General features: G+C 46.6%; 10 protein-coding genes across 10 annotated transcripts; 1 reads left to right on the forward strand and 9 right to left on the reverse strand.

Moving 5' to 3' along the window:
* Nucleotides 1-18: 18 nt before the first annotated feature.
* On the reverse strand, nucleotides 19-769 carry LACBIDRAFT_299671 (uncharacterized protein; the record flags this gene model as incomplete). Its single annotated transcript, XM_001882602.1, has 3 exons — nucleotides 19-357; nucleotides 439-669; nucleotides 719-769. 3 exons carry the CDS (start codon nucleotides 767-769, stop codon nucleotides 19-21), a joined length of 621 nt encoding a protein of 206 aa, XP_001882637.1.
* Nucleotides 770-847: 78 nt separating this feature from the next.
* Nucleotides 848-1,003, reverse strand: LACBIDRAFT_299672 (uncharacterized protein; the record flags this gene model as incomplete). Its single annotated transcript, XM_001882603.1, has 1 exon — nucleotides 848-1,003. The coding sequence occupies one exon, from the start codon at nucleotides 1,001-1,003 to the stop codon at nucleotides 848-850; it is 156 nt and encodes a 51-aa protein (XP_001882638.1).
* A 1,933-nt stretch (nucleotides 1,004-2,936) lies between these two features.
* On the reverse strand, nucleotides 2,937-4,523 carry LACBIDRAFT_328523 (uncharacterized protein; the record flags this gene model as incomplete). The annotated part of the gene is made up of 4 exons (XM_001882604.1): nucleotides 2,937-3,283; nucleotides 3,341-3,472; nucleotides 4,121-4,183; nucleotides 4,400-4,523. 4 exons carry the CDS (start codon nucleotides 4,521-4,523, stop codon nucleotides 2,937-2,939), a joined length of 666 nt encoding a protein of 221 aa, XP_001882639.1.
* Nucleotides 4,524-5,279: 756 nt separating this feature from the next.
* Nucleotides 5,280-6,180, reverse strand: LACBIDRAFT_328524 (uncharacterized protein; the record flags this gene model as incomplete). The annotated part of the gene is made up of 3 exons (XM_001882605.1): nucleotides 5,280-5,296; nucleotides 5,370-5,975; nucleotides 6,126-6,180. The coding sequence occupies 3 exons, from the start codon at nucleotides 6,178-6,180 to the stop codon at nucleotides 5,280-5,282; spliced, it is 678 nt and encodes a 225-aa protein (XP_001882640.1).
* Nucleotides 6,181-8,097: 1,917 nt separating this feature from the next.
* LACBIDRAFT_299673 (uncharacterized protein) lies at nucleotides 8,098-12,616 on the reverse strand (the record flags this gene model as incomplete). Its single annotated transcript, XM_001882606.1, has 9 exons — nucleotides 8,098-9,760; nucleotides 9,844-9,941; nucleotides 9,994-11,478; nucleotides 11,537-11,599; nucleotides 11,656-11,723; nucleotides 11,780-11,887; nucleotides 11,939-11,987; nucleotides 12,047-12,352; nucleotides 12,407-12,616. The coding sequence occupies 9 exons, from the start codon at nucleotides 12,614-12,616 to the stop codon at nucleotides 8,098-8,100; spliced, it is 4,050 nt and encodes a 1,349-aa protein (XP_001882641.1).
* A 780-nt stretch (nucleotides 12,617-13,396) lies between these two features.
* Nucleotides 13,397-13,629, reverse strand: LACBIDRAFT_299674 (uncharacterized protein; the record flags this gene model as incomplete). The annotated part of the gene is made up of 2 exons (XM_001882607.1): nucleotides 13,397-13,523; nucleotides 13,577-13,629. 2 exons carry the CDS (start codon nucleotides 13,627-13,629, stop codon nucleotides 13,397-13,399), a joined length of 180 nt encoding a protein of 59 aa, XP_001882642.1.
* Nucleotides 13,630-15,276: 1,647 nt separating this feature from the next.
* LACBIDRAFT_299675 (uncharacterized protein) lies at nucleotides 15,277-17,218 on the forward strand (the record flags this gene model as incomplete). Its single annotated transcript, XM_001882466.1, has 6 exons — nucleotides 15,277-15,351; nucleotides 15,425-15,765; nucleotides 15,832-16,011; nucleotides 16,074-16,438; nucleotides 16,492-17,066; nucleotides 17,129-17,218. The coding sequence occupies 6 exons, from the start codon at nucleotides 15,277-15,279 to the stop codon at nucleotides 17,216-17,218; spliced, it is 1,626 nt and encodes a 541-aa protein (XP_001882501.1).
* A 64-nt stretch (nucleotides 17,219-17,282) lies between these two features.
* Nucleotides 17,283-18,903, reverse strand: LACBIDRAFT_299676 (uncharacterized protein; the record flags this gene model as incomplete). The annotated part of the gene is made up of 2 exons (XM_001882608.1): nucleotides 17,283-18,370; nucleotides 18,422-18,903. The coding sequence occupies 2 exons, from the start codon at nucleotides 18,901-18,903 to the stop codon at nucleotides 17,482-17,484; spliced, it is 1,371 nt and encodes a 456-aa protein (XP_001882643.1). The 3' UTR covers nucleotides 17,283-17,481.
* A 599-nt stretch (nucleotides 18,904-19,502) lies between these two features.
* Nucleotides 19,503-19,928, reverse strand: LACBIDRAFT_299678 (uncharacterized protein; the record flags this gene model as incomplete). The annotated part of the gene is made up of 2 exons (XM_001882609.1): nucleotides 19,503-19,877; nucleotides 19,923-19,928. The coding sequence occupies 2 exons, from the start codon at nucleotides 19,926-19,928 to the stop codon at nucleotides 19,503-19,505; spliced, it is 381 nt and encodes a 126-aa protein (XP_001882644.1).
* A 129-nt stretch (nucleotides 19,929-20,057) lies between these two features.
* On the reverse strand, nucleotides 20,058-21,080 carry LACBIDRAFT_299679 (uncharacterized protein). The gene is made up of 7 exons (XM_001882610.1): nucleotides 20,832-21,080; nucleotides 20,612-20,770; nucleotides 20,526-20,552; nucleotides 20,433-20,468; nucleotides 20,312-20,376; nucleotides 20,220-20,258; nucleotides 20,058-20,167 (listed from the first exon to the last, which is right to left on the reverse strand). The coding sequence occupies exons 2-7, from the start codon at nucleotides 20,621-20,623 to the stop codon at nucleotides 20,095-20,097; spliced, it is 252 nt and encodes an 83-aa protein (XP_001882645.1). The 5' UTR covers nucleotides 20,624-20,770; nucleotides 20,832-21,080; the 3' UTR covers nucleotides 20,058-20,094.
* Nucleotides 21,081-23,536: the final 2,456 nt, after the last annotated feature.

Raw genomic sequence — 23,536 nt, forward strand, 5'->3', positions numbered from 1 at the left:
TTTTCGGCTGTTACTAGTTTACTGCTCATGCTGTTTCCTCCACTCCCTCAAATACCTCACCCGTTCCACAAGCTTCCCATGCCTCAGAACAACCTTTATCGGAATAATCTTTTCACTCCTCTTCCTCGTCACCTCCCTTGCGACGTTCGTGAACTCTTTGATAAGATCATCCCACGTCCTGAATATCCCCCGGGCTGTTGTTTGTGGGAGGAGATGTTCTGAGTCAGAGGTGGGGTAAGGGGTGTATTCTAGCCAGTGGGATGTTAAGATCCAGAGATGGATGTCGTTGAAGTCTCGTGAGATTGCTTCAACAATGGGAGAGCTTGACAAATTGGGTAGGGGGACAGTTTGAGTTTTCTGTTTAGGTGGTAGAAGATGAGTGTTAGTGATTCATACACTTTGTCAAGGTCGGTGGAGGAGGAGGGGACATCATTGAGCAGGAAATCTTTTGTTAGTTGGTTGTAAGTACTCCTCAACTGCGCCTCTATCCCGCTCAACCAGAAGTTGATTTTGCAATGCTGTGCTGGAGGAAACACCCCTCGTGAGCTTGGTCACCTCTTGGATGGCTTTGATCCATGAGTTGACGTGTGAGTGGAGAGAGTTGAAGAATATGCTGTCAGTGAGGAGCTTTATGTGCGGGATGTTGGGCAGCTGGCCTTGTGATTGGGCCTTTATTCAAGTCCGCAAGATGTCATTGTCAGAGGAAGGGAGAACCCACCAACTCTGCCCGTTGAATAACAGGATTGATAACCAAACAGAATCTCCACATTCTGCTTTAAGTGTGAACAAACTCAACTCGGGCTCTGCAAACTTTGTCTTCATCATCAGTATCCCCAACTCAGCTTCTTCACCTCCACCTCCACCCTCCTGTGTCTGTCCCTGTCCCTTCCCTTGTCCATACAAACACATCGAACCATGGTTTAACTCTACAGCTCACCACGGTGTGTAAAGACTCATGTGTCTTCTCTTCCCCACCAAATAGATTGAGCAGTTGAAGCTGCATAGAGAGCGGTATGGGTGAGTTGAGGTATATTGTTCGTTCCGTTCTCAACGTTCAAGAGAAGCCACCGATGCTGGAACATTGGGATGGTCGATAACACAAGAGTCCATCAGTGTCAGAAAAGACAACTTACCCGGTTCCAACAGCTCCCCATCACCATTTGTCAGTCCCATCACCAATTCACAAGCCAGCAGCATGTAGGAATCACCTGATGTCGTCGCTCACAAGTGATCTGAGGTCTCGGATGCTGGACACCTGGCAGTCAATTGATTATGTGTAAGGCAGATGTTGGTGTCGTGGCTATAATGTCTATGTGAGATTCAGATGTCAATGATATCATGATGGACAACCTACACAGTCTCCGCTCCTGCAGAACATCACTCTACTGCATACAAGCCCATGTTCGTCATTTTTGAACTGTCATCGATGCTGCAGATAAGCAGCTGACACTGCATGAGAGGAACGTATGACTTTCTCAGGGATCTGGAAATGAACCTTGGTGGAGCTGATAAAAAGTAGTGGTGGTGCAAAGGCAGGGGAAAGGTTGTATTCATTTGTATCTACTGGCTAAAGAGGTGATGAAGTTGTCCACGTTGCATGGCATGTGATTGAAGCACATATCGCAAAGATATTGACATACCTTTTGTGTTTTAGATGTCTTTTGACGACTTAGGCACTTTTGCCACATTGTCGCCTCTAATCCACTTTGGCAAGGCTCAGCACAACATATCGACATCCTTCAAACATGTTATGTCGTTGATCTCCTGCAAATTCACCACACATTGTAGGTTTTACATTGCATTGAGAGCCAAATGATCACTTACTTCTTTGAAGGTTGTTCACACATGTTATCACATTGTCGACTCATCCTGCACCTCTCCAGGCACAAAGACGATGTATCGACTTCCTTCACGCAACCCTACTGTCCAACCCATCCATGATACCCTCCCTCCAGGGCCCAAGACGACATATTGATGTCTGCAAAACTGGTACATGCTGCCCTGCAGCATATGGAATCCTTCCACATTGTTATGGGTGTTCCAGGGTTCGAAAAGACGCATCCCTGTCCGCTAACCGCCTTCTTGAAGTTGCAGGTTATGTGTTCATGTCGGATGGCGTTGGGGGTGATGAAGACCTTCAAAAAGACAAAAAATTAGAAGCTTTGATTAGTGTTCCAAGGTCCTATGCACAAAGAAGCACTTACCCCTCTTGTTTAAAGCCCTCTGCGACCTTCCAAGGCTCAACATGATGTACCGACTTCCGGGAATTACTGTCTTAACGTTGCTGGCCTCTGTGTGACAACTTTCCACTTTTCAGATGCCAGCATGAGTGTACGAGCACCAGTTCTTCCCTTCCCAATACCACTCCCACCTGGGGTGCCACTAACACCCTTATCTGCTGCACTGAACACCCTGACAGCAGTCACAGCTGAAATCGACAACATGCTCGAGGGGGTGAATGATTTTGGCAGGTGGGCAAAGTCTGTCTTTGTGCAGTGGGTGTTGACGAAGTCAGTGCTGATGACCTGTGTATTGGTGAGGAGCTCCTCACCATGAGGAAAGAGGAGAGCCATGTGTTCCCTTATTCCTATTTACTGCAGCCCCTTTCCCCTTTACTAGTGATTCGTTTGGAGTCATCCCTGCACTACTGGAAGATGGCTGTGGTCTGGATAGGGGGGAAGATGGAAGTTGTTGGTGAAGGCGTGTTTGGAGGTTGTAAATGAGGGGCGAAGGATGGGGATTGACAATTGTCTGTTGCACTATGCAGAAGGTTGACATGGGCGTGGTTGGAGATGACTGAAGGGAACAAATGAAGATTTTTGCCATTGTGGTGGAATTTGGGCTCAGAAGAGTGGCAAAAACTGGATCCACCAATTCCAGATTTATATCTGTACTGAAACTGGAATCAATGACTTCTAGATGGCCGCCCCTGGCGACTACGACTGCCCCATCTGAGTTAAGCCACTCCTGTCGGTGTGGTTTGATGGACACATTGTGTCGATTACTTGGGTAGTGATGTCGGTATTGCAGAAGTCCAAAGCGGATGTATCTGCGTCACCATCTGAGCTACGTGTATCTGGGGTGGTGGGATCACAATTACCGGAGGATGTGGGAGGAGCGGCAGAGGAGGTGTGAAGGAGATTCAGGTTGATGATGAAAGGAGAACACGAATGGCACTTGGCTAGGATGGTGTTTGTACTGGGGACAGGTGCATGTTTCAAGATGCCAGAACTGTCTGCCTCCATAATTGTCGACAAGTGGAGTGAGAGTGGCGGTCCAGCACCTGTATTCAGCTTAACAGAAAATTGCTACTTCATCAAAGAAGCAGACCTCCGAACACCTTGTTCTTCCTCATTCAATGGTTTTCCTGTAGCATTGTTTGACAAAGAAGTCTTCCGTTCGTGTTTCTTTGTCATCGAACAGCGCACAGAGCCAAACCCAGCAACAGGGCTATGTGATGTATTAGGCGAGGCTGCAGATAAGTTAGGAGTGGCATTCCTACTGGGACAGAAAGGTAAGAGGGAGTGTAAATAGTGGAATGCTGGGATGCCTGAGCCTGCAGGTGTTGTTGGCAGTATTGAGGGAGATGCACCGATGCCCTGAGAAAAAATGGGGCTATGGTTGCTTGTGATGCTGGTGGTTGATGGACGATGAGCTGAATGGGGTATGAGGGATTGTGCTGATGTGAAAGGGCTTCTCTTCAACTGAGCCGGTGTCAGTGAAGAGATATGTGGGGACGGTTGTGTGGCCATCTGGCCAATGATGATCGATGAGCGCTGAGCCTTTGCTCGTCAGTGGTCCTGCGCTCTGTGGGTATGGGTGTTATGGCATGAAAGCTCGTCACAAAGGTTCAGGACATGACGGTGACCTGCCCTTTACAACATCTTCTCAATGTTTCGGGTAGTCTTATTGCAAAAATATCAGATAACAAAATTGCTATAAAGGGTAAAGATATCTTTCACATATCTCCGTCATCAAAATTTATAATAACACTGATTATTAATTTGGAAAAGATATCGAAGAAGACATTTTAAATTTCTTTCCTGATATACCTTGCCAAGAAAAGGTGTAAATTTTATTAATATCTACACAATTTTTTCACAATTTATCTGCCATTTACATAAGCCAATGCCCGCAGTGACAGAGTATGGAAAAAAGGTTATAAAATTATTTTTCTTACTTGCTATTGGCTGATAAAGATTTCATTACAATATCTTTTTTAATTTCTTTTGGACAAAAAGTGTGAATCACATTTAAAAAAAAATAACTTTTACAGTTGTTTGCATAATGCTTTGCACAATGAATTTTTCAAAAATCTGTTTGGTTGTGTTGGGTAGCATGATTTTCGTCACACTTGTTGCACACCTGTGCTCGAGTCCTACTGCTATACTTGGCTTACAGTGGGCATCTTTGGGCCTTTGACCATGATGCAACAAGGACATAAGGTAGTCAGTATTACCAATATTGAGGCCACAATGGCAACACAATGTTCTCGCAAAGGGGTTTGTAGTTGTCCCATACATTATTGTAATGATGTAATCATCGAAAATTGCAACACATCCAGCACACAAGCACATCCTGGCTTTGCACAATGAGGGGAGGCATCCACAAGAGATGATAGACCTTGCTGGCTGCAGCATTCACACCATCAACTACATTTTGAGGCAACTCAAGGCATCTGAAAATGGGTTCAGTGTGACATTTTGGATCCTGTTCAAACAAGACCAAATATGTTTTTAAAAATCTGTTGTGCAAGCCATTATGCAAACAACTGTAAAGGAAGGTAACTCTAAAGAAGTTGAATTGAAGGATTTTAGGGTGATAATTCCTCACTCAAAATTTCTATATATAATATCTTAAACAGAAAGTAGTATAGAACAGATTTACCATAATTTTATAATCTTTGGAACAATCTTTTTACAATTTTTTTGTTCAAGTTAATGTGGCTTGCATCCAGTGTGATCAGGCTCATTGTCTCAGTCTGTTGGGTTACTCAAATCAGTACTTTACCCTCCCCAGGTTATTCCATATGGACTAGATGGATTCCATACTTTCCCAGATGGATTCCATGGAATGGTTGATGGATTCCATACTTCCCCCACATGGATTCCATACTTTTCCACATGGATTCCATACTTTTTCCACATGGAATCCATACTTTTTTCAGATGGAATCCATACTTTATTCTATATGTTCTATGCCATTTTAAGGGTGGAATCCATATGGACTCCATATGGAATCCACATGGAATGACTGTATGAAATAATTCTAAGTCCACATCATGTAATCATGGTTTCTATATTCATGACAGTCATAGCTGAGCAGGAAAAATTGAAATGTATTAAATAGACTACACAATTTATTTTTACTATTCTCAATATTTAAGGGAGGGGGGAAGTGATGGAGGGGGGAGGGTGTAGTAGAAAGTGAGGGGGGAGGGAGGGGGAAGGAGTGATGGAGGAGAGAGGGAGTGGTGAAGGGTGGGGTGGGAATGGATGGAGGGGAAGCAATGGGAGGGGGAGCAATGAAGGGAGGGGGAGAAATGGGAGGGGGAGCAACAGAGGGAGGGGGAACAATTGAGGGAGGGAGGGGGAGCAATGAAGGGAGGGGGAATGATAAAGGGGTGGTGGTGAGGAATGTTGGAGGGAAGGGGAGCTTACCTGGGCTCGTCGTTGCCCATTTCCGTTCACGCAAGCGGAATCCTTCGTGCGTGGGTGCTCTGGGTCCTCGTTTGTGGGCGGTTGGCTCGTTTTGGCGTCCGTGGAGCTGGGCTGCCGTTGATTTCGTCTTCGTTTTGTGGGCGGTTGTGTTGTGAGCAGTCGCGTCGTCTTTGTGGGCGGTCACGTCGTCTTTGTGGGCGGTCACGTCATCTTTGTGGGCACTCGTCTTCGTTGGTGGGCGCTCATTGATGTTGGTGTGGTGTGATGGTGGGCCGTTCATGGTGGTGGATCTGGTGGGCGAACGGAGACGACGACCTATGTCGAAGTCGTCGTTCATCGTCTGGTTGGCATGTCATGACGTGGCACCTATGGTTTGGGTCAGCAAGGTGAATGGGTGGGGTGGTTTGTTCACGGGTGGAATGAAATGACGACGACGACCATCTGGTTGCCACGCCGCTGGCTTACCTGGGCTTTCCACTCGCCGTCGTTCCCACCCATCTGTGGTCATCGTCAGCGTCATTGTTGTTGTCGTCGCCAGTGTCAGTGTCATGGTTGTCGTTGGCGTTGTCGGCGTTGTCGACGTCGTTGTCGCGGGCGGTCGTGGCTTGAGACAGTGGGGTGGATGATGGTGGTGGTGGTGAAAGAAAGAAGCAACGTGGCCAAGGGGCTCCCACTGGAAGATTCCGAAAACTCGACTCCCATCACTGGGTACCATTTTTTGAAATCAAGGGTTCATAGGGTCTAGAATATATCAGGAAGGAATAGACTAATTGAGTCACAAGATTATCTACTGCCTTCAAACCGCCTTCAGTATTTACGCCGTCTTTGACTGGCCTTTGACAGTGAATAAAAAACCATTAACTTCCTTCTGTTCGACCGCTGATCTTGGGATTGCGTGATGTAGATAGTTGGATTGGGATAAGTGGAGAAACGTGAAGTGTCAAGATGAAGGTGTTCGCGGCTTAGCTGAATGGGCAGCTGTGTTCTGAGGGGTGGCCCCGCTGGTGCTGGTGTGGATGTGGACGGACGAAGAGGTACTATCTTACTGAGGATATCATTTAGATTTGCCATTCAACGAAAACCTGGTGTACCTACGACCAATCTGCAACTCCCCATCCTTTTTCAGCTTCTTTTGTTGCCTGCGCACCTCTCTCTGGCATATAGTGGAGTCTCAGTGGGTTTTCAAGCGAATAGGATGGTCCTTTCCAGTGAGAGGTACTGATACACCGCACAGATCACATTGAATCAAGCGTTGGCTTGGGATATCAGAATCTTCAATCGGTACTCAAACTGCGAACTTGGTGGTGTTGCCGGATTGGTGAAGGAAGTCGATGAACTCAGGTGGGTCAAGAATTTGGGTGTCGATGTTGGATCGCCTTTTCAGCATAATGGCAGGAGAATGTCGAAGTAGATACAGTGTGTCTACTGCTTATCAATTCAGCGCTACCATCCTAATTGGTCTACACCTTCCTGATATATTCCAGACCCTATGAACCCTTGATTTCAAAAAGTGGTACCCAGTGATGGGAGTTGAGTTTTCGGAATCTTCCAGTGAGAGCCCCTTGGATGTGGCAACGCGACAGCCATATCTGTCACATTTGAAACGCCAACGCTATATACAGACCTTTAGTTTACCTTATAACAAAGCCAGTCTGGCTCAGGTAGTTACAGTGCTGCTTCCATTCATGATGTCATGGGTTCAATTCTCTCAGGTGCAAAATTTATTTTTTACTTAAATATAGTAAGGACACTATAAATACTATATCTATATGTATTCTAATGGTATAATGGTCATTAATCCCTTCCATGGAATCCATATGAACTGCTCTGTGGAATCCATATGGACTGCTCCATGGAATAAATGTGGATATGCCTGCATTCCATATGGAATCCAATGGAATCCAGATGGAATAGCAATGGATTCCATATGGAATTGACCATTCCATGACCATTCCATGATCATTCCACATGGAATCCATGATGTCCATGGAACAACAAATTGGCAGTGGTCTCAGCCAAGATTGATTCCATGGATTCCACATGGAATTGCTGATGGATTCCATATGGATTAACCTGGGGAAGGTAAAGACCTCACTCAAGTGGGAAAATGAACTCAGCATGGGGACCATAGTATCTATATTTATTTTTTGTTATGAAAACTTAGCTTTTTTTGTAGTAATAAAAATTTCCATGATGTGAGGTAATACCTATTCATTTTCCAGTGCCTTTCTTTCTAAGGGCATCAAAATAGAAGTAACAAGTTAAATTCAAGGATGTAGTAAAGAAGCATACACTCAGAAAACTCATTATATGTCATATTATAAATAAAGAGGATATACATCTAAGTGGGACATAAAATAGGTTGATAAATGAAATAACATAAAAGATGTGAAGTTCAATTTAATCTGACAGTGGTGTCAACAGGTCCAAATGCTTCTTAAATGGGATCACGTGATGAAGAAAAACACTGGCTCCAGTTTACACCATGAACAAAGTTTTTAAACTGAAGTGAGGTTGGAATGGAACCAATAACTGCAGTTGTTCTTGGCCAGAACAAACCAGATTTATTTTGGTCTGCCAGCCAGAGGAGATGTGCATTATCTGGGAGCATGATCCAATTTTGATCACGATGACAGAATTTTAACAGTGGTATATCATAGGAGTCACAAGCATCCCACACTCTGACTGTCTTGTCACAAGATCCAGAGACAATGTGCCTGCCATCAGGAGAAAATGTAACTGAAGTAACACGACCATCATGGCCTTTGAGAGGATCCATGACACTCTGACCTGTTTGAGCATCCCACACTCTGACTGTCTCGTCATCAGATCCAGAGACAATGTGCCTGCCATCAGGAGAAAATGCAACTGAAGTAACATAATGATCATGGCCTTTGAGAGGATCCATGACACTCTGACCTGTTTGAGCATCCCACACTCTGACTGTCTTGTCACGAGATCCAGAGACAATGTGCCTGCCATCAGGAGAAAATGCAACAGAAGTAACCCAATTATCATGGCCTTTGAGAGGATCCATGACACTCTGACCTGTTTGAGCATCCCACACTCTGACTGTCTTGTCACAAGATCCAGAGACAATGTGCCTGCCATCAGGAGAAAATGCAACTGAAGTAACATAACCATCATGGCCTTTGAGAGGATCCATGACACTCTGACCTGTTTGAGCATCCCACACTCTGACTGTCTTGTCACGAGATCCAGAGACAATGTGCCTGCCATCAGGAGAAAATGCAACTGAAGTAACCCAATCATCATGGCCTTTGAGAGGATCCATGACACTCTGACCTGTTTGAGCATCCCACACTCTGACTGTCTTGTCACGAGATCCAGAGACAATGTGCCTGCCATCAGGAGAAAATGCAACTGAAGTAACCCAATCATCATGGCCTTTGAGAGGATCCATGACACTCTGACCTGTTTGAGCATCCCACACTCTGACTGTCTTGTCACTAGATCCAGAGACAATGTGCCTGCCATCAGGAGAAAATGCAACTGAAGTAACCCAAGAATCATGGCCTTTGAGAGGATCCATGACACTCTGACCTGTTTGAGCATCCCACACTCTGACTGTCTTGTCACGAGATCCAGAGACAATGTGCCTGCCATCAGGAGAAAATGCAACAGAAGTAACCCAATTATCATGGCCTTTGAGAGGATCCATGACACTCTGACCTGTTTGAGCATCCCACACTCTGACTGTCTTGTCACGAGATCCAGAGACAATGTGCCTGCCATCAGGAGAAAATGCAACTGAAGTAACACAATCATCATGGCCTTTGAGAGGATCCATGACACTCTGACCTGTTTGAGCATCCCACACTCTGACTGTCTTGTCACGAGATCCAGAGACAATGTGCCTGCCATCAGGAGAAAATGCAACAGAAGTAACCCAATTATCATGGCCTTTGAGAGGATCCATGACACTCTGACCTGTTTGAGCATCCCACACTCTGACTGTCTTGTCACCAGATCCAGAGACAATGTGCCTGCCATCAGGAGAAAATGCAACTGAAGTAACCCAAGCATCATGGCCCAAGTCTGAGGAAACATTTCTCTGACCAATGTTCCCTTTGACCAATCTGCACAGTCAGATGTCTTCTGCAATAACTTCAGAAAATGCAAAGAGATCTTTGAACTTTGTGGAGCAAATGGCAGTGCTGACAAATAAATATGTGGTGCTGCATCAGATATTGGTGCCAAAAATTCCATGACAAATCTATTTGCATCTTTTGCAAAGTCTGATAAGCTAGGTTTTGAAACCTACATTATTTTCATATCAGTATCATAGTAAATTATACATATCTTTACTCACCTTGCTCCAATTTGCAGTTAACAATAATAGTTGAGCAGCATGGTTTACAGTTCCCATCAAGCTCATAATTTCTAGCCAGTGTAAAAGATGGACCATCAAAAATGTCTCCAATGCTTCCTGAACTTTCAGCTGTAGTATTTTATCACAATCCTCCTGCAGATAGCTGGCCCAGAAGTAGCTTGCATGATCTAAGGCTGTAGATTTGATGCTCTCAAGGTGGTCATTGAGCTCTGGTATGTTTTTGTTCAAAATATAGGATGTTTTTAGATCAAAGAAGTTAAACCTTAGTTTTGCATTCAGAAGTTTCAAACAAGACCAAGCAAAGCAGAGACTATAGAATCGAGGATCAAGCCACAAGTCTTGAGAGTGCTCAAAATCAAGAAGAAAATCTGCCACTGACTGGTGGCAAATACGCAAATAACCTGCATCACTGATGGATAAAATTGGGCTGAGTTGACCCAGCATTGAATTTAGCAACACATCTTTTACTTCCAGAAGCTCAGTTAGATCTTTGATACGAAGTGGATTCTTTGCAATGATTATTGAACCCAGAACCAACTTTAAACTTGTTTTCTCTGGTTTTCTGAGACCTTGCAAAGCAACAGAAATAATCTGATGATACAGTATGTCAACAACATCAATTCCTTCTCCAGAATGAGCAGAAATGATATTTAGCCTCTCTTCAGGATCACCTCCATCAAACAAGATAAAATCCATTGCAGATTTAGCCCAGACAAATAGTCCAGCAGCTTTTCTCACAAGAAATGATATTTTGTCTGGACCAGGCCACTTTGGAGGCAACCAATTTGCCTCAGAAAACCTTGCAACAAAGTATTTTTCAAGGTCATCATAAGTCTGAGCAGAGACCTCATGTCCAGTATTCAGATTATGATAAACACTGACAGATCTTAGTCTACTCTGAATCTTAAGATAATGGCGGCTTGTAATGAGGAGTTTCAAAGATTTAGAGAGATGAGACCAGGATACTAATGAAGGCAGCAGTTTCTCATATGAATCACATTCATCAAGAGCATCAACAACAACAAGAAAAGGCTCCACAGCAGCCCCAAAAACTTGTTGTAAAGGCTTGACAATAAGATGCTCAAATTGCATAGAAATATCAAGGCCTCTGATGTCAGCTTTCTGAGTCTCCAATGCCTGAGTGATAGACTTTCCAAAATCACTAGATCCTGAAGAAAAGTCCAAAGCAATACGTCTCCATAAGTTGTCTGGATCCCGAAGCTCAGCCTCATCACGACGGAAAAAGAATTTCCCAGAGAGACAGTCAAAATCAGCAACCACAGTTGAAGCAATTGTTGTCTTCCCAGAGCCAGGACTGCCAGAAAGCCAGAAAATATTAGGCTCATTCAGATCATTAACCCATGTGTTAATAAGAGTGAGCACATCCTTCCGGGTCCCAGGCATACACCTGTCTCTTACTTTGCCATGTGATGGAGCCTTGAGCTCTTGCAGCCATTTTTGTGCCTAGATTGTTCATTAATGATGAGAGACAGTGATAGATTTTACCCAATTTATAACTTACATTTGACTGCTCTCTTATATCTGCTATTTTGGCCTGAACTTCTCTGTTGTCACTCATATTGATCTACAGTATACCAATGGTTTTAAGAAAGGGGCACTACAAACAAGCTGATTACTTACAGTATTATTGAAGACACCATCATTAATTTGAAAATCATGTGCCTGAGTAAACATATTGGCCTGAGCCACTTCAGAAGAAAAAAGGTTATCAAGAAATTGTATCAGAAAGCAAGTTTGGGCATACCATTTACTGTAGTTGTGGGCCTTTCACCAACATTTCTTCTCTCAATAGACATATCATCTTCATTGGGCTCAGTCATTATGGGACCTTCCCAAACATCCCTCATGACATCTGTACAAGTTAAGAAACAACAACAAGTTAAATATTTATAACTTGACATACCTGCTTCTTGTGAACTTCCATCAACTCTGAGACAGGCCTGAAAGTTGGGCTGAATAATCAAATGAATGAGATGACAAAGAACAAGTGACATATGTGAAACATGCTCACAAGTGCATTTAATTTACCCTGCAAACTGGCAATGTGCTCTTGATCTTTTTTGAAATTGGGAAATCCCTTCTGGTTTTGGATCTTCATCACATCTTCTTTCAAATGGTCCAAAATGCTTGTGCACAACTTCAATCCAGGCAGTTTACAAAATAAAACCACACACCCTTTCAAATTCTCAAAACTGTGTTGAAAAGTCAACAGGATCTGACTCTCATCGTATTGACAGGTGACCTCAACAATCTTCTTGACCTTCTCGATGAGACTCTCAGAAAAAGCAAACCAAGCTTTCTTATTGGTCTTGAATTTCTAATGCTGTCGCATAGGAAGATGTGACAGAATGATTGAAGTAAGGACACACACCTTGACAATCCCAATGATGGCTAATACCTCAATGACAGCCGCCTTCAGAGGTGGAAAGATGTTGCCAGACGCAGCGACAACCTCGAGCGCAGAAAGACCGCCGCCGCCGATCACTTGCAGAACGTCATTTCCCACGGGATTTAACCCAGTAGTATTCATATTGTTGGTGTCGTTGGTATCGTTGGTACCGATAGTCGCGTTTGCGTTCATGATGATGGTGGTTGATAACAAGAATGTTAGAGCGTCAATCAAACGTCAATTCCCTTGAGGGTGTAGCAGTCATGTGACCACAAAATATTGTAACGTTTTCTGTGAGTACCAAGAACTGCGACAGGATTATGGTCTAGCTAGGTCCCCTTCTTACGATTTCTAAACCATTCCTACTATTGAAGGCCAATTTCTGTCCCAAAACACGGATCTGCACAATGCAATCCTCCTGCTAACGCGATCACAGGATTGCCGTTATCCAGATTCACACCTCAACTCGAACTAACAATCCCCTTCCGTTGTCCCATTATCCCCGCCCACAGGAACTCGAGACTACCGAACTCGGTAGCCGACCACGGCCTTCCACAGCACTAGACATATGGCCTATGGTGAAGCCAAACCACGCTGCAGCACATCGTTACTGAGAAGCCACAGTGCTCCACAACGCAGACGAAACCCAGCTGCGGCTGCCCCCCCTGATTCAACCCTCAGGCAGCAATCCCTGCCCCATGACGACGTCCAACATCCGCCGGAAGTTGACCTCCTTGATCGTATGACACCCGTACGATCGTCCTCTGTCCCCTCTCCCCGATGCCAAGTGTCCGACATTAACCGTTCCACCGCCAACCCAAGCATCGTCAATCCGAGGCGTTACACGTCACCTCGCAGGTCGTCTTATCAGAAGCGCGCTGCAGCTTTGAGGCATTGTAGTTCTAGATCGGACTGGTGAGAAAAAAGGAGCGTAGTAGAGGAGACCTCACTTACCAAACCAAATTAATTGGCCTACCACAGCCGGGCCCCATATAGTGCTAACGAGCTGAATGTAAGACTGAGATGCCCAATCCCCGAACAACCCGCGGTATTCGAGATCATGGACCCGCCGAACGGTACTATCGATCCAACTTGAATTCTGGAGACGTGAGGGCAAATCAGCAACGGCTGAGATTTTAACATTGAACGAACCTATATCCTCCAAGTATCCGACGATCCCTCCTGTCCACGGTCATCTGCCACATCAGTACACAGGGTTGTGAGGCTTGCCGGGTGATGATCTTTGAATGCTGTCTCGTTTTCTTGAACTCCTTAGTGGGCAGCGTGTGACCCTCGCCATCCAAAATGGTTTTAACTATGAGGAGGGTTAGATGAAAGCGACGAAGAGTCTAGATGATCCTTACCTGCGTTGAAGTAGCGGTAAAGAACCTCTCAGGAGAAATGGAAATGGGCGCCCGTGAGCGGATTGCGATACACAGTCCTTGGTGCTAGATAATGTGTGTATGAGTGGAAGACGGATCTAAAAGACAGAATATTCCTCACCGTTGTTCATCGGTCCATCAAGATCATCTACACATCTGAAATTAGTGCACTCGATAGCGTCCTGTAAGCTTCATTGGTGGAAATCGCGGCCATGGCCTTCATTGAACAACGATGAGGATGCGGCAAAAGGAAAGGAAGAGTGTTGGGAGGCGTGTGGCAGACGAACCGACATCGGAAACCCCAGGATCGCGGCCTGTTAGAGGCAGTCGAAAGTCTACGCGAAAATATTGTCCAGAAACAGATGGGACGTCGAAATAGTCACGTCAGATTGATTCTGGAGTGACGAAATGAGATGAGAATGTTAGCAGATGAGAAATGAGGACGTACTCATTAGGTGGCATGGTGTCGAGGGGGTGGCTCGACAACGCCTTATCTTGAAACGGCGCGATGGGCCAGACGATGGGCCCTCACGCGCACGTAGAGCAGAGAAGGTGAGCATCTTGGCCAAATCCTGGCTAGGAGAGTGATGGTTGTGACGAACGAAGTCGTGATTGATCTTCTCAGGTTGTCAACCAGCACACGTGACGCTCTCCCAACGCCACGATTTGGCCACGATGGAAAAAGTTGAACCCTTCCCTAAAGGCGTGGTAGTCTCATCAAGCGCCGAGCAGACTGCTAGTATTTGATCACGAATTTTTCTGCACACGCAAGAGCTGCTGTATAGATGGACTTATTATTAGTTTGAGCGGCTCTTCCTGGGCTCCTTCAAGCTATAACACCCGCATTTCATCCGAATACTTACCAGAATTAGTAGACTGATAGATAGATAGCAGAGTTCGAGAAGAGTTGTGTGCTACATAAACCTTCCCTAATAGACTCTACTTCTACCCATCTGAATCACTATGTAGCACCCATGGCCGAACCAGAACCTGCACAACCACCACCAGAACAAATAGGCGTCGTCTACACTCCCTTCACCAATCCTCAACTTAATCCGCCGGACGCAAGGGATATTATAGGCCCCGGGAAGCTGCCCTTATGTCTGTGCGTCAAAATGGTCCAAAAACGGCCTCAAATATGCTATTTTTCACGTCCAAAATATGCTATTGCGTACAAGGATGTCACATTCCCACGAGGTGACTACTTACATGTGACTCTGCCAAAATGTGACAATCTAATTAGCTCTCATACACAACTAGTATTTTGCCGCAATACGGGCGCCAGGAATGCGTCTAGGAAGACTTAGCTACCTCCTTTCGACTCAGCGTTAATGTTGTCCAATGTAGTGCGGCATCAGTTGACAATGACATAATGGTCCCCGATTTCTGTTCAAATGGCATGGAGAGAGGAATGAGGGCGGTTGACCTGAGATGACTCTACTGGCTCTTGCTTGAGTGCCGGTGTCGTCCATGTTCAAGGTGCACTTTGAGATATTCGTCACGGCACAAGTTGCAAGTAGCCATATTGCACCACCATTTTGCACCGCCGCCGCCAACCTTCCTTGCGTTGATTTTTTTTTTCTTAGAATGAGTCCTCAAATATGCTATAAGTAGATAGGAATATCGCGAAAATCTCCAGAAATTGTCTCAAATATGCTATAAACGCAGAGGAATATTACGATTTTTGGCCTCTGAAATATGCTATTTTCGCACAGACATAGGTGGGAGCTTCCCGGGGCCTGATATTATCAGGAAAAACGTGCCTCAGGGGATTTACTACGAGCCATATTCATTCGACTTCGTCCGCATTCAATGGGTCGACCTTATTAACAACATCAGATATCGCGTCGTCACTAACGCTTACTTTGCGAAACTCCTCCATTCATCCGGGCGCACGGGTGTGTCGATCACCAAATGCGCGTTAGGTCTCGTCTTTCTGTCGGTGGCTGATGGATTCAGGTAAGTGTTTCCCATCTTCTCTTTCTGTTTTGGAATTCGTAGTCTCACGTCCTTGCCGGTGGAAAGCCCTATAGGAGAATACCTCTACGTCCTTGACCTCTCCTCATTCCGAGTGTGCGGGTACCAGCCTCGCCATGCAGTGGTTATGGGTTGGTTTCAGGAGAAAACGCCGCTTCCAGGACGGAATGGACGACTAACATACGAGGTCGATCTTTGTCCACGTACGATCCTTCGTCGAGTCGTCGAGTGCGTACATTGCTCTTCCTCTTCCTCACCACCCTTTCTTCTTCCGCTAACATCCCCTCTAGAAAAGCCAAAAACGAACTCAACCTCTCCTTCCTCATCGGCGTCGAATCCGAATTCATCCTTTTAAAACAAACGAACCCCATCGAAGCAGTGAACAATCACGGATGGTCCAACTCCGCCGCCTTACCCTCTGGCTCCGTCGAAGCCAAAGTCCTGGAGGAAATCGCGGATGCCTTGAATGCTGCTGGGATAGAGCTGCAGATGTATCATGCCGAAGCTGCCCCGGGACAATATGAAGTTGTTACGGGGCCACTGGGACCACTTCAGGCGGCTGACGCGCTTGTGCATACGAGGGAGACGATTTACAACGTTGCTAGTAAACATGGGTTGAGGGCTACGTTCGCTCCGAGGGTTTATATGGATAGCTGTACGTTTCCCTCCTCTCTACCTTTCCGTTAACTGACTAAACCACAAACACAGGCGGAAGCGCAGCACACACTCATATATCCATTCACTCCTCCTCTCCACCCTCCCCTTCGACCCCCTCACCAAACTTGACATCCCTCGAAGCCTCCTTCCTAGCTGGGCTCCTCGCCCACCTTCCCTCCCTAACAATCCTCACACTCCCCCTCAGCGCCTCCTACAAACGCATGGTCGACGGTGCCTGGTCAGGGGGCACCTACGTCTGCTGGGGGACCGATAACCGCGAAGCTCCAATAAGGCTATGTAACGCCACCTCCCCCGCTTCCCGGAACTTTGAAGTGAAATGCGTAGATGGGACGTCGAATCCGTACTTGGCGTTTGCGGGGCTTATAGCGGCTGGCGTAGAGGGTGGTGTGAAGATCAACAGGGCACTTGAGGTGAGGGATTGTAGTGCCCATGGAGAACTTGGGAAGACGGCGGCGGAGATGGGGGAGGAGGAGAGGGCGAGGTGTGGGATTACGGAGAGGTTGCCGTTGAATTGGGAGGCAGCACGGGAGGCGTTTAGGGGTGATGCGGTGCTTGGCGAGGCGTTTGGGGAGGCGTTTGTTACGGGGTATTTGAATGTTAATAAGGTGCGGTTTCTGATTTTTGTGCTGGAGAGGACTGACTGATTGTGGGGTGTTTTGTTTCATAGACGTTGAAGGAGAAGATGAGTGTGAAGGACAGTTTGGCTGATAGGCTTGATGAAGGGGCGACTTTGAAGCTTCTTGTTGAGAATTACTGATATTTCGAAGTTTATGGAGAGCGCCACGGATTCCGTTATGCTGCCAGCTTTTTTCCAAACCTTGACCTTGTACATATAACATGCAATTGTACAGTACTTGAACGTACATAGAAATACATGTCAAATAAGAGTACCAATAACGAGTAGAATAATAGTCTACATTGTGTCCGGAATCGTTGCAAACGATGTGCTCGACTGTAAAACTCAACATTGGACGTCAAAGTGAATCGAAGTGGCAGCGAATCAATCCCACCAGAAGCTGTTCACCCCGAAATCTTGCCAAATATATCCAAAGCTCTCCTCAGCCCACCATGCATCCGCTTCTTCACCATCCTTCGTGAATTCCCCGTCGTCGTCGTCGTCGCTGCCCCAGCCGTCGCAGAGGTCGTCGTCGAAGCAGCCAACGGATTCCCACAAACCTCTGCATACACACAATCCCTCCACGCCGCATACATCAACACCACAAAATTCTGCCCCTCCGGACTACCAGACGTATACGGCGTCGTATCATGCCAGTTTAGCGGGTTCACTGCTGGGGTTGCTATTCCTGTTTTTGTGATGTGTGGGTTGCCAGAGGCGTCGTATGCGCCTAGGACGGCGCGGATGTTGTCGGCCCATGATATGTACGTGGAAACGGAGGAGGCAGAGGTGGAGTTGGAGGAGTTGGAGGAGGAAGAAAAGACATCGGGACGGAGAACGGCCATTCGATACGCTACGCTCGCCAACAGCGTACTCCCCGAAATCTCAGGGAACCCCTGTCCATCACCACTCGTATCATTCAAATAATTCCTCAACAGCCCAAAACTCATGGGCGAGCTCATCGCGCCGTCTAATATCTCCTTGATGTACCCCGTCAACCCCTCCACCGCATCTGCCTGCGCACTCCCATTGAGTTGTTGAGCGAAAGGGGATTTGATAAATGTAGCGAGGACGCGTGTCATCCCAGCTGCGGCCCACCCATTCCCCGTCGACCAGAGTCCGGTGTCTTGGTTTTGGGGACCCATGATGTGCATCCACGCGCCGCCGCTCGAAGGTTGAAGAACTTGTCGGTAGAGTTGGCATTGGGTGTATGATTGGAGGAGGACCGAGGCGTTTTGGGTGTCTGCGCCGTAGTAGGCCAGGAAGGGTGGGACCATGTATACGAAGTCTGCCCTGGGCGCAAGGACATCAGTACTCAGTAACGACGGAGGAAATGAAAGGTACCAAAGCTCAGCAACGTCCGGACGATGCGATATCGCCCCATTCGACCATCGTGGGATCTGAGTGAGCAGCGCATCCACCGTCTCCTCTGCAGCAGCCGTATACTTCCCATCCATCTTACCCAACATCACCGCACTCACTCCCAAACTCGACGGATCACCCGCCGCACCGCTACCCGCACTCAACGCCGCGTACCCCGTCCCAAAATCCACCTTTGACGATGCATAGTTCAAGGCAATCACCCTCGCTGCTGGTAGTGCTGGTATCGGGAACGGGGTCGCGCCAAAGACGGAGAATTGGGGCGTGAAGAGTTCGAGTTGGGCTTCGGCGGATGTTCCGTATTCCCATGAGTACCGGGGGAGGGATTGGGCGAGGGAGAGGACGTTTTTGATGGAGAAGCCTGGGTTGTAGGGGAGTGGGTTGTAGGTTGTTAGCGTTGCGGAGAGGAGGGCGATGGTGTTGAGGATTGTGTTGTTCCCCGCCATTGCAAGGCTGTGAGGCCAATGTCAAGTAGCATAGTCGTGTACAAAATCCAACGCGCCACGCACTCATGCCTTCACACCACTCTAAACGTCCTCCAACAACTTGGACGCGTATTGTTGTTATTCACCTCACTTCCTTCCGCTTACTACAACGACGATGAAAGGACCTGCCACGGAAACCTCGAGATCGCAAGTCAGGCGATGTGGATTGTCCAGGACAATGACGAGGATGTGAAAGGTGAGCTATCTTTCTGATTTCCGGTCAATTCAATAATGTTTCACCGACCTACAGGTCGTAAACTACACAGATACCCGGTACACTTCAACGACTTCGCAGGACGGACGAACGGGGGGGGGTGTTGATGGCAGTTTACCGAGGGATGGCAAGTGAGGGCGGAGAGGATGTCGATTGGCTGGTGAAGAATGGAGGACACGTCGACGGCAGCTGCTTGGACTTTGGGTAAGTCCCCATGAATATCACTTCCGCCCACGTACCTTTCCTTACAATTCACGAAGACCTCCTAGACTGCAAGAGACTTCTACGCCGACGAAATGACCTACAGTTGACCTACAGAAACGTCTTACGCTCGTGAGTACGACATTCAAACAGCCCTACTCCGAGGTTTGGGCAGCGTAGGGGGCTGTAACGCACTGAAGTCGCGAACTACGCGGGTACCGACTACCTTTGACAACATCGCGTTGGTCAGACCAATGGGAGGCGGTGACGACGGTTTGGCAAGCGATGGCGATGACGTGGATTTGAGCGGATGAGGACAGGCTGTTGCGACATTGGGTAAGTTAACTATAATTCCATAGTGCACAATCAACCTTTTGTCGACCAGTGTTGATGCGAAGTCGTTTAGCGCGCTTTGTGTGTCAGGATGGTGAGGCAGTGCGAGAACATGGGGGTAGGCATTGGAAACGGCGCGATGGTGGATCGGAAGCGGATGGGCGGCAGAACGGGAACTTTGCTTTCGCTTTGGGTAAGTGATTTACAGCGGCATTCCACTACTGAAACTCACGAACATTTTGTAGAACCGCGTTGATTGTAACAAAGCCACCGGACTTTGGCTTCAATGCAGGTAAGTCAGTGCAGTGATCGTTCGTGAAGGATTTGACTTACGTTCGTGGCCAGAACTTCCTCAACTTTTGGCTTTGCCGTCACACGTTCTCCCCAGCCAATTCAATGACTTCTCACCGGTGGTCTAAAGCGGCTCGGACGAAAAAATTCATGGGGTTGACGAGGATAGTCGACATTCCGTGGCATCTTTGACGTTGCGTAAGTCATTCGTAACTAAGCCTTATCATGATCAGCATACCTCTTCGTGTAGATTTCACATGCATCGTTGATGCTATCACTTTGACCGCGGGTAAGTTGATAAACTGAGATTCGGTATAGGATGTGACCTACCTTGGACGTACCGGCATTCCTAGGACCTTCCTGAATGGTGGCGGACAAGGCAATGACAGCGGGCACTTACTGTGGCAAGGTATGCAACTGTTATAAAAAGAGAAATTTGAACCTGACGTACTTTCGGCATAAAGTGACGAAGAACCCACTCCCCGACCTAAAAACATCACGTCAGTTATCTTTGTTGATGTGAGGGCCACACCGCGACACTGACCTGGTATTCAGAACATCCAATAGAGTCCTAAAACGACGTGCGAGCGTATCAGCAAAGCGAGGAGGTGAAGGAAATAGGGGATTTACCGTGGGCGGCATCGCAGACGACTTTAACGTCTGCGGAGGACAATCAACAACAAAAAAACACGTTGTGAACGAAAGGGCTTACCGACAGGGGACGATGACGATGAGCAAGCAAGATGGAGTGAAAGGCGTCGCCGTCGAGGAGGAGGAGAGGGCGGTAAGGTAAGCGGAGGATTGGAATCCTATTGAATACAGAGCTAACCCAGCCCTTTTATACATTCAGGAAGATAACCGAGAGTACGTACGCGTGACCCTTGTAGCCGGACTGGTTACGCATCAACAAAAATTATTCCAGGGTCCGCCGAAGATTACAGGGTTCACAAATTCAGGAAATCGACGCAGAAGAATGGTCCTCGTTGTTTCTGGCGTGTATCGTACATAATTCCGGAGCAAACCCCCCCTTACACTGACCGCTTGTTCTGTAGATACATCGAGTACTTTTTCGTCGAATTCAATTCTGTCAACTGAGGTCTAAACAAAATCCATAAATATCCGCAGTTTCCTCCCCTCGCTTACTTGTGTACGGTGAAGTTGGAAGATATTTCAAACCAGGGCTACAATGGGCTACGCACGAACCCTAAGCGGAGCTATCATCATACATGCGGAATAAACGGAATCCAATGGAGAGGAAAGAGACACAAATTTCGTGCGCCTAGATCCCCGTTACCTATCTTCCAGCACCAGAAAATCCAGAAGGCCTAACAGAGACAGGTCGGATACAGGTAACTAGGTAAGACCCCTGTACCTGTCAGTTTCAAGGGGAAATTTCAAGCACGGTATGTTGCGGCGGTGAGGGTGGGAGGAGGAGAAGGACTTGGCTAGAGTGGTAGCTCAAACTTCTCAACGAGACGCTTACAACCTTAGTCATTTCTATCAAAATCAATACAGCGGTATGTTAAAAAAATAAGAAGGTTGTGCAACTGGGGTACGAAGGAGGTGAAATCGCGGAATGGTGCAAAGATACGCAGATTCCCACTAACGAACTTCTGGCGATGGAAGTTCCGGAACGCTAGGCACAAAATACTCCGAATATTATTTGAACAGTACCCTGACACGTAATAGTGTCAGTTTGAAGGGGAAATTCCAAGCGCGGCAATTATAGCGCAGATGATGGGGAGTAGGGCTGCGCGCCGTGCCCGTCATAGACGGGTTGACGGACGGGTCTGACGGACAATTACCCGTTTCCGTTTGGGCTTGCTGAACACCCGTTTTCATCCGTACGGGTCATCGACATATTCTGTAATTTTACCCACAATTAGCTGTACTATTTATTGAAATATATGAAGTGCTTCATTATTAAATTTTGCATATCTCTATCAATGCTAAATGTCTCCAAGCGGGTTAAATTGCAGCTCAAAAACAACCAGAATGTGCTGACTCATCGCAATTGAAACCCCGCGAAAGGTTTATTCATTGTTTTTTCACACCTCGAGCTCACGATTTGCTGTTTGAAGGTGCAAATCTTCATCCTTCGTGCTCTATATCTCTTCTTACATTTATCAGGTACCCAAAAATTGTGAAAAAAATTATATACATTGAAAGGGTGGGCAAACGGCCGTACAACCCATTTACGGCCGTTTTTTTCCCGCCCGTTTCCGTTCTGGCTTTCGAGTTGCAAGTTTACGCCCGTCGATCGACGGCCGTCCCCGTCAAACGGACGGTGCGCAGCCCTAACATTGGGGAGGAGGAGGGGGAGACAAGAACAGGTATTCTCAGACTTCTGTGCACAAATAATCTTTGTTCAAGAGCTGTTTCAATCTAATTCCAATGGGAATATACATACACTACTTAAAATTGCTGTTCAATGAGTGGAATATACAGAATGCAAGGGCTTAGCAGTGTTGTGCGCATTTTCCCGCTGACAATCTTCTAGCGCAAAAGCTCTAGAAATTCAGGCACGTTGATACCGGATAGAATATCCGAATAGGACCTGATATAAAATTTTATCTGTTTCAAGGAGAAGTTCCAAGCGTGATGTATTCCTGAATGGATGATGGGGAGGAGGAGGAGTAGACCATAGCAGGTATTCTACACACTGACAATCCTCTGTGCCATCAACTATTGGACTTTTACATTGACATAACATATGCCTATTCCAATTCATATTTTTCAAATGAGCAGGATAGTTTAGTGTCCGAATTTATCGACAATGCTCACTAAGTGCATGTTCCCACTAAAGATCTACTTACGCACCAAACATTTGGAGAATCCAGGCACCTGAGGAGGTCTTTACCTTCCCTGGGTTATTCCATATGGAATCCATGGAATGAATGTTGGCTGAGACCCCAGCCAATTTCTTCTTCCATGGACAACATGGAATCCATGTGGAATGATGATGGAATGGCCATGGAATGATTAATTCCATATGGAATTTACATGGATTCCACTGGATTCCATGGAGCAGTTCATATGGATTCCATGGACAGAATTAATGACCATTATACCATTAGAATACATATAAATATAGTATTTATAGTGTCCTTACTTTATTTAAGTAAAATAAAAAAATTGCACCTGAGAGAATTGAACCCACAACATCGTGAATGGAAGCAGCGCTGTAACCACCTGAGCCACACAGGCTTTGTTGTAAGTTAAACTAAAGGTATCTATATAGCGTCGTCTGTCATGTGGCGTCTCAAACGTGACAGCTATGGCTGTCGCGTTGCCATGTCGCTTCTTCCTTTCACCACCACCATCACCATCCATCCCACCATCTCAAGCCACGGCTGCCCGTGACAATGACGTCGACAATGCCGATGACAACAACGGCAACGACGTCGACAACACCAACAACAACGACAACAACGATGCCGACAACGACCACAGATGGGTGGGAACGAAGGCGAGTGGAAGGCCCAGGTAAGCCAGCAGCGTGGCAACCAGATGACGGATACGACATTCGTCGTCGTCCGTCATTTCATTCCACCT

This window comes from Laccaria bicolor, genomic scaffold, assembly GCF_000143565.1.
Source record: "Laccaria bicolor S238N-H82 LACBIscaffold_17 genomic scaffold, whole genome shotgun sequence".
Taxonomy (NCBI): Eukaryota; Fungi; Basidiomycota; class Agaricomycetes; order Agaricales; family Hydnangiaceae; genus Laccaria; species Laccaria bicolor.

What these genes read in the sequence shown, in the direction of transcription:
- LACBIDRAFT_299679 (XM_001882610.1), bottom strand. An exon ending in TTCGTCACTTTATGCCGAAA is followed by an intron (nt 20,377 to 20,432) that starts GTACGTCAGGTT and finishes TGCCACAGTAAG; the next exon opens with TGCCCGCTGTCATTGCCTTG. An exon ending in TGTGAAATCTACACGAAGAG is followed by an intron (nt 20,168 to 20,219) that starts GTATGCTGATCA and finishes GCAACGTCAAAG; the next exon opens with ATGCCACGGAATGTCGACTA.